The sequence below is a fragment of the Phlebotomus argentipes genome, unplaced genomic scaffold (assembly GCF_947086385.1).
Source record: "Phlebotomus argentipes unplaced genomic scaffold, Phlebotomus argentipes genome assembly contig_75, whole genome shotgun sequence".
Classification (NCBI taxonomy): domain Eukaryota; kingdom Metazoa; phylum Arthropoda; class Insecta; order Diptera; family Psychodidae; genus Phlebotomus; species Phlebotomus argentipes.
Window position 1 is genome coordinate 232,250 of NW_026776170.1, and position 9,723 is coordinate 241,972.

Genomic DNA, 9,723 nt, shown 5'->3' on the forward strand with positions numbered 1-9,723 from the left:
ATTAAGATTTGGATTTACTTCACAGCTCCTATGCGTTATTCCTCAATGAACACAAAATCATCAAATTTAAAAACTAGGCATGAAGAATTGTTTATGTATGTTCAGTATGCACAAAATTAGAGTGACGGTATTTTGGAAAGTATTAATCTGCTTAATAATTGGTTGTTTTTATTGTGACAAACACATTCATTTCGATATTCTCCCACTGTTTTATTATTTTCACATTGCAGAACCGTATCACCGCCGCGATTAGCGCGACGTCTTCCTCCTCTCGTCCTCGACGCAGGGTCCTTGAAGGTTATTTGCTGGTGATGCAAAATGTGGCTACCCAATGAGCAAAATTAAGCCCTGAGAACGTCGTCATAGGCCTTTCGGCGCCCTCTCGATGTCTTCAGATTCGCCTGAAACACATCGAGCAACTTTTCATAGGGATTGCGGCGACTATCTGAGGGCTTCCACGATATTTGCCCAAAGTTGCCTCTCTATCATGGACACACGACCAATAATGGTGGCGGTGATATCAAAAAGTATTCGATACGAACGCTCGCTGGTGCGAATATTTAAATGCACAATAAGAATATTTGCTAACTCCATTCGGCGTCTTATCTTTTCATATCGAGCACAATTTTCAGCCATCTCGAGAATATTATATGGCATTACCGGCATTACAAAGTACCCAATTTCTATTATTTCTATGGTAAACGTTATCATGCTGAAATGCTCGGACGGTAGACAATATCTTAATTTACACATTAAATACGATCCCGACCAAAAAATATGAATATTGTATTATATTATTTACTGATTTATCGCGTAAAAAATTTCGATTCTCTTCGAATGATTTCATTGTGAAGAGCATTGAGTGCTCATGACATGGGCTCATGTGGAAATATGACGAAAATGGGAATAGGGGACACTTTTGATTTTCGTGTCTGTTTGTCGTTCCGTCCGGCAGTCCAGCGTGACAAACGCGCTTTTGGGGCCTAAACGGTAAGAGATATCGACATGCGGTTTGCGGCAAAGGTTAAAAGTATGCAGTGGTAATGAAATTTTTTTGTCAAATCCAACCCCCCACCCCTCCGTCCGCCATTTTAAACACCTGCGAAATGCACTTTCCTTATTTGATTAGTCTCTATGGCATGAATTCAAATTTTTCAAATAAAAATGGCCATAACTCTGCTCCTAATTAACCGATCGGAATGATTTTGTATTCACATGTGACTGAGCTGAGGCGCACTTGTGCTCAGATTTTTTAAACATTTGTAACTCTATCTCGGCATCTCCGATAAAGTCTCCGATGCATTTTTACTGCATCTTGGATCAAGTGACACTGCATCTCAGACATCAGCCACCCCTTGTGGTGATGTGTCTACCTCCACATTGCCTCCACAGTCACACTGTCAGTCACTCGTCATGACAGGCATTTAGAAAGTCCGTTGTTTAACGGCGGATGTTTCTCTGTGAATATCAATCTCACAGCGAAGTGTCTCAATGCATGCTCTAGCGGCTGTTTTTGTGGGGCGCAAAGATGTTTTGTTGATGAATTTTAGTAAGTTGAAGGGTATCACTATTTCAAAGTAAATGGCAAGGTTTCATTCTTCAAGGCTCCTCCTCAACGAAAAATTATCTCTTATACAGATCAGTTAAAAAATCTTTGTTTTGTTTTTAATTCGACTCTATCTTGGTCTCATTATGCTACTTCTGTTTCACACAGGATAAATTACTCTCTTGTAATCTTTAGAAGTTATCGGAACAGCCTTTCACCACTTTGCCCGAGCACATCGCATGACAAAAAATCGTCCAAAGTTGACTTAGGGAGGTTAAATAAGATAAAGTTTGACAATCTGTCTGTCTGTTCATTTCTTGTCATAATCAAGTCTACACCTTAGTCTGCAGCGCCTAAACGGTAAGATATTTACATGCAATTCTCATCTCAGGTTCACAATTCGTGAAAAATACAACCATTGAAGGGACTTTTCCATTATTTTGTCCTGAAGGTTGGTTAACAACACTAAGACGGCGATGGCCGCAAATTAGGCTGTGATAAATGTATCCGCTGTGATTAAATAAATGTAATGTAATTAGCTGACGTCCACCATTAGTCTGTGACGTCATCAAGAACGCCGCCTTTCTGAATTAAATTTGAATACCTGTATCTTGGCAAATCTTTAATGTATTTTGATAAGATTTTAAATTCTCTGTAAGAAATTTAACGAAATGAGTATGAAGAAATTTAAAATTTAACGAATCCACGAATTCTTATTAAGTTTCCTAGTACTACTTATCGTTTTAAGCAGTCTTATCATTTCGTATAATTTCCATTTAAAATTGTTACAATTGATTTTTTTTTGAGAAAAAGCTACAGTAAATCTTACCTCCGCTACATATATTTACTACTGTTCTTACCTGCGCACTGGTTTATAGTAGTATTCCAAGCGTACCCATTTTCGCATATTGGTTGTGATACATTGGCCACGATACAGGAGTGGCCATCAGATGTGAGTGTAAAACCGTTGTGACATTTACAATTATAAGAATCGCCGGTAAGCTCACATATATGGTGACATGTGGCGCCGGTACAAATTGTTGATGTATTTAGTACAGCTGCTTCGGCACAACACGCTTCCATTACCTCGCTCCAGGGAGATCCCAACTTGAAGGGCGCACAGGTTGCTAAGGAAGCGGCAACAAGTCCCACTTTACATGCTTCACAGCAGTCACGATAATAAGCGCGCTCTGGGAGATTTGTGAGCCCATTTTTGCATGTGACACCTCTTTTGGCAGCCGACTGACCAGCCACACATTGTAAATGACGTTGCTGACGCACACAACAAATCTCAACTGTTGCGAGACATAATGGACGAAGCTCTATCGCTAAGTTAGAGTCAGTCGCCAATGTATATCCAGAACAATTGACGCCAGTAATTGCCCATTCATTACCTAAACGACAGCACAGACGCATCGTAACCTCAAGAGACGCTAAAAACATATAAATGCTATTAGTTCCCCAATTACCATTAGAGTTTATTTGAGACACCTTTAACTACTATTAGTCCTATTATACTCTTAATAAACTCCTATTAGTCTGTTAGGATTTTTTCTAATCATTAGGCAGCAAATAACTTTCTGCGTAGTCACGAGGTGGCGATGTAGCAGGATAGACTCATGTGATATATTTATTAAATGTTCGTTTGCTGTACCTGTTATATTGTTATTCTTTTTTATGATATATGTGTTTATGAGTGTGTGCTGTCTATGTATAAATTGGATCTCGGTCCTATATAGTCATCACCGACTACAGACCTATTATGGTGAGGAGGGAATAAAAAAAAAGGCAAGCAAATCCTTAAAATACTGATTTCAATTTTATGTACTGATATATTATAGTAGTTTCGGTAGGCAAATTGATAAATTATTGTTCAAATCTAAATTTTTAATAACAAAAATATGAATTCCGTATTTAACTAAATGTTACAATTATAACCTTTATGCTTAGACGGGTTTTAACAAATATATAATAACATCCTAAAATTATTTCAATGATACGGCAGATAAACGAATTTATTAGAGTTGGTTAAACCGTCTTTCACAGTTTCACTGTCATATCTCAGTTACTTCTTTTCGGGTAAAAGTTCTTGACGCTTATCAATACTTGTTGACACATATAGCCTTTTTTTCAACACCTCAATTAGTCTATATCAGTCCTATTACCTAGCTGCAATATTACCTAACAGAGATTTCAAATGGACTCGTGGAGGCTAAAAATTATGAAAAGGAGAAGGGGTAATTTTTTCGCCTCAATTTGTTGTCTCGCCCGTCCGTCGTGACAAACGGACTTCTAGCGTCTCAACATTAAGAGATATCGACATGCGGTTAACACCAAAGGTTAAAAGTAGTGCTTATGTTGATATTGTAATATTATGATGTAAAATCCAACCCTTCACCTATCCGTCAGCAATTTTAAACACATTCGCACTTATTTCGCACAATTTTTCTTAGTGCATAAGGCGGATTGAAAAGGGGAAAAGGGCAATATCTCGAATTGAGGATCTCAGCGAGAAAGGAGGTATATGGCGGAAATGTTTGCCGTGAAATTCTCTATAACTTCAATCATATCGTGAATTTTTGCTTCCTCGCGGGGCGTTTTATGTGATTTTTCAAACACCCGAAAAAAGACATTTTTTTGTGCCTCTTTGGGAATTGTGGTCATTTTGATCCTCTAGAGTAATTTTGGCGATCTGGACATGTTCAGGGAGTTGTAGTCAATGAAACCAGCTTTCCAAATCTATGCGACTTTTAGCGATCGGAAGAGGAGTTTTGGAGATTTTGCCCTTTCTTTGCGGAAGATGTCGAAAAAACAAAAAAAAATTCCTCCGTAAATCGAACCAATTATAAACTTTCCTATACGAGGTTTTACTCTGGGCCCAATGGGTGTTCAACTGTCCAAGAATCATCCAAAAGCAAATACTTTTGTTTCATTTTGTAGGACTGTGTTATTATTAAAATAAGAGCAATCGCAATACACTGGAAATGCGCCAAAGATAAATAAAGCATACGGAAACGTTTTCAAAATAGCAATTCACTTTAGTATCTCGACATCTACTCATACATCTTATTATTGATCTCAAACCAAGTAAAAAAAAATTCTATTAGAATTAGGAAAACTAATCGAGAGTTTAAAGTAAGGAGATAATAATTGCTAAGAGAAGAGATATACAGATGTGAAATCGAAGTTTATTGATGTCTAAGAAGTATGACCAGTCTGAAAGAACTTTTTGATTCCCCCAACGGTTTCGCGTATGTGACAATACATATAAACTATTAGCATTCCCCTAGCTAGAGATGCTAAGATTTAAAGCTATATTTGAATATTTGAGTGAAAATGGGATAGCCAGTGTAGAAACCTTGACTCTATTACACACAGACAACATTTCGGAGAGAAATTCTTTTTTCATAACATGCCTATCAAAATGTATTTCAATATATCCACAGCCTGGGTGCTAGTTGTGAGCGTCTTTCCGTGCTTTGTCGACTGATCTTCCCTTTAATCTTTTTAATCGACACCTTCGAACCTTTTTTATTATGGTCTTTTGTTTTCCCCTCTTTAAATTAGTTCTATTGGAAATCCGTATTTGTCTTTATGATTGCTATTTTCTCTTAACTCAATTTCCCTCTGCTACAGATTTTCAGACTCCCACTGTGAGTTTTAACTGCATTAGTACATTTCTTCCATTTTCACATTATTATTATCATTATTAATATCATTATTATTATTATTATTATTATCATTATTATTATTATTATTATTATTATTATTATTATTATTATTATTATTATTATTATTATTATTATACAACTTATTGTTATGCTACATTTAAGTGTTGCATTGTTTATGTGTTGAGTTAGGTGAAAGGATTCATTTCTAGTTTTATCTTCTGATCAGTAATTTTTGCTCGTATTCTCTTCTTGCTATTCCCAAATCAACTATTTCTGGTGGAATAAGGGCATAGATTAAACATATTTTAAAATTTTCAAGCCGTAAATATTATTTTCACAGAGTTTATGTGCTAAACTGCTCCAAACCACTGAGCTTTTGGTTTTATATATTCTAAGAATATAAGACAATAAGCAATAATAACAAATTAATTGAGTTTTAAATTTTGCTTTAGTTATTGCAATATGTAATGTTCAAGAGTTCGTCAAATAGTGTTATATGATCAATTTGTTTTGGATTAACTGTAAATTCTACCATATTTCGGAGTTACTGTATAAACCTAATGTGGATTACTCATCAGTTACATAAATACTTGCAAAGCGGTCAAAAATACAAATAAGCTTATTGTGACTCAAATAAATTGCATTAAAACGTATAGATAAAAATTTTTAAAGATCTAAAATACTATCTTAATCATCACCCATTAAAGATACATTGACTCACCAACACTCGGTTGAGCATACGGTGCCAAGAGAACAGCCACTATTACAGAAAAAAGCATATTACTGCCGATCAGCAACACCTCTCACCATAAACTGACTTATGGGGCGAACTATTGCTTCCAAAACCAATTCATGACTCAGCTGTTTTACGCGCCCACCATCTACTCGATAAAGCACTAAACTTTGACCTAACTAGCCTTCAAATTTAAAACGATATAAGATTCCACATAATTATTTAGTATACAGGGCGTCCCCAAAGTTTATTATTTATTTTCAAGTATATTATTTTATTTCAAAATTAGTGATTAGATAAGCTCATATCAGAAGGATTACCTAGGCCAAAATATTTCTGGTATATTTGGAGAATAAAATTTTAGGAGCGGGGATTTAGGGGTAAACAGGGCTGTTTCGTTTTGAGGAAGTTTCATTTTTTGAAATCTCCTCATAGATTTTCACATGAATCAATTGCTATCCTTCACACAATAATTGTAGTCCTTGAGGTTCGCAATTGACGAAAATTTGCACATGTTAACCTTTACTGTTTAGATAAAACAAGTGAAATTGAAAATCACTCTCAAACGAGAATTTTGTTGCCGAATTGATTATGTGTTGTTACTTATAAACAAAGCCACTATTCGCGTGAAACACTATTACGGGCTTTGGAGGGTTAAGTAGAGATTCTTCCTTCAGGGTTAAGTAGAGAGAGATGTTTCAGTACACTATGGACTGGTAACACAGCGTTTTGACAGTCTGACATAACCTCACTTTTGCTTGGTGCTTGAAATTTTCTTCGTGAAACATGACATGCAATTTGATTCTCGCTTAGAAATTTTGAGATTTCGAGCAAGGGTCTAGAAAAGTCGCAAAAATAGTACTTTAAAGGCGATTTTTAGGGAATTAAGCTGAATTAAGTGGAGCGCCTTGTTCATCCAATCTGACTATCCCATTTGTCACTGACTTCACATATCTGGGGGTGATCTTCGATAGTGGGCTGACCTACGCCACGCGGTCAAACTGAAAAATGGTCTACTCCCTGCGATCAGCGGCCTGTACCACATTCGTCGTCTGGTTCCGTCAAACATAGCGCGCACCTTCTACAATGCTTGTATAGATTCACGCCTGCGCTATGGCTTATTGGTTTGGAGAGGAGGTCGCGCATCGAACATTGGACCGGCCAGGACAGCTCAGAGGAGCGCCTTGAAGGCGATGCTACGCAAACCAAAACGCGAATCCTTGTTTGGAGACTTTTTCAAGCTTAATATCGTTCCACTGTCTTATATTTTCATGTACAGAACGCTACGGGTCTTTTTTGTGAGAGGGAGCTACTTGAACTCCACCAGAACAAGACCGTGTCGGGATGGTATTCCTGCTCTTATTCCCAGGCCCAGACTTGAGTTGCTGAAAATGTCTTATCCCTACCTCGCCTCAATGTTTTGAAAAGGCCTGATCTAAGCGAGCACAGTTTCTCGCGGAAACTCTTAGACCATCTCTGGTCGGAGTATCTGTCTACGCGGATCGACCACAGATTATTTCCGGAGGATCGTGGGTCTCATTTGTTTATCACGCATTCTTCAAATTCTCCGTAACAACAGAAGTTTACAGGATGAGCTCAGGAAATGGTATTTTTTGTCCTCGACTCTCTTTAACCTGACCGCGAAGAACGCGGTGAGAAAAACCGGGTATAATGAGAAAGCAGGCATCTATTCGGGTCCCTGCAGATGTCGGCCTACACAGACAACATCAACATTATAGGCCATTCAACGCTGATTGTGACGGAGACATTCATTGGAATAGTTTCGTCGGCGGAGGACGTGGAGCTGAAGATAAAAGAAGCCAAAACGAAATACATGGTCACCGGCGACGTAGCATGCAAATTCAACCAAATAATTACTGTACCTTAGTGTAACCACGAACTGAAGAAATTATATGGGTACAAGACATTGCTGCCTCTAATTACGAAAGAAAACTGAGATGATTTAGGCCGCATGTCGGATTACCAAAGGCCCAAGATGCTATGGAGACGAGACCCTTGGTCAAAGTCGAGGACGAGAGGTGGAAAATAAGTTCCAGACCACTTGGAGTCTTTTATCACCTTCAGGACTGCAGCATCCTGCCATTTCACCGTACATTTTATTTGCCCGAATCCTCCCAGTGCGCACAAAAGAGTGTTTGTAAAAAACTTTGTGTACCTTTCAGTGTTTATATTCGTCTTATTACAGACATTTTTTTAAAGAAGAAGTACCGTGGTGATAGTAAGAAATATCAATGTTGCCACTCACCCGTGCAATCCTACGCGACAGAAGAGAAAAAAGTAGGGAAAGGGCTAACTTTTCGCGTGGGCATCGTCGTCGAAAATTGGGCGAGATATGAGCACATAAGTGCGGCAAAGTGGGTGAAAATATGGGAAAATGGAAAATAGGCTCTGAAAGGAAAACTTGAGGGTCTAGAGAAAAAAAGGAAGGTACCGTTGAAAAGCTGATGACTCAAGGAATCAAAAAATCTACACTTCAAAAAATGGCAGATAAAAGTGTGATTTTTGTTGCCTAGTGTTATTGGTGTTTCAAATTCACAGTCCTGCAAAATGAAACAAAAGTATTTGCTTTTGGATGATTCTTGGACAGTTGAACACCCATTGGGCCCAGAGTAAAACCTCGTATAGGAAAGTTTATAATTGGTTCGATTTACGGAGGAATTTTTTTTTGTTTTTTCGACATCTTCCGCAAAGAAAGGGCAAAATCTCCAAAACTCCTCTTCCGATCGCTAAAAGTCGCATAGATTTGGAAAGCTGGTTTCATTGACTACAACTCCCTGAACATGTCCAGATCGCCAAAATTACTCTAGAGGATCAAAATGACCACAATTCCCAGAGAGGCACAAAAAAGTGTCTTTTTTCGGGTGTTTGAAAAATCACATAAAACGCCCCGCGAGGAAGCAAAAATTCACGATATGATTGAAGTTATAGAGAATTTCACGGCAAACATTTCCGCCATATACCTCCTTTCTCGCTGAGATCCTCAATTCCAGATATTGCCCTTTTCCCCTTTTCAATTCAAAATTACAGCCGCGCGCTTTCTGCGATTTTCTCGCGAATTCTGCCCAGTCTGGCTGAACAAAAGAACAAAAGTTCACTCGGCGGAAAAATGCGTAGTTAGTGTTTTTCTATCATATTGTAAAAGTGATAATTAATATAGTTGCTACTACAGCACTCTATTGGCCAGAAAGTAAATCGATGGAAATGACAGAATTATTCTGCTTGATCAACACCAGAGTGTGGGGTGGGGTACTTTCAGCTGTACTCATAGGCTATACCAAATTCAGCTAGACTCTTTACTTTTACCATGCTTAAAAATCACTTGGGGCAAACACCCCATTCATCTGCGGCAGGATGTGGTGATGCCGCGTCGAGGTGTGCTTGCATTATCGTGCTGATGGTCTTGAGTGTAAAACAAAAACTAAAACAAAGGCACAATAGTGGGCGCGATTGTAAATTGCATTTAACTGTTTGAGCTCCCTTGTCGCGCCTGCTTCTCGTCATCTTGCATGGTTGCCTCCTGCGATGGCTCCTGGCCTTTTCCTTGCTCTCCTTCATTAAATGCCAACCTTTGGCTGTCACCCCTCTCCTGAATCTGTTTTTCTCTGCCTTTTTCTCGGTTAAATTGTCTGTACTCCGAGTTTCCCCCCTGGGGTGATTTGCATGACTGTGTTTTCTCCTTTGCCCAGTGAATGAAATGACATTGTTTCGTATAGATAAAATATGAATAATTATAATATTATGTTAATTATTAT

General features: G+C 38.1%; 1 protein-coding gene across 5 annotated transcripts in view; it reads right to left on the reverse strand.

Moving 5' to 3' along the window:
* Positions 1 to 5,998, reverse strand: part of LOC132257034 (fibulin-2) — a 33,863-nt gene extending 27,865 nt beyond the window's left edge. For 4 of the 5 annotated variants that reach the window (XR_009468235.1, XM_059753720.1, XM_059753719.1 and 1 more), the window contains exon 1: positions 2,407 to 2,691. Coding sequence is in view for 4 of the 5 variants with exons in the window: in XM_059753720.1 (XP_059609703.1) it covers positions 2,407 to 2,629 (223 nt within the window). In the remaining variant the exon portion in view is untranslated. Of the gene's footprint in view, positions 1 to 2,406; positions 2,692 to 5,938 lie in introns of those variants that run through there. The other variant, XM_059753721.1, reaches the window with a different exon arrangement.
* Between the last annotated feature and the right edge of the window lie 3,725 nt (positions 5,999 to 9,723).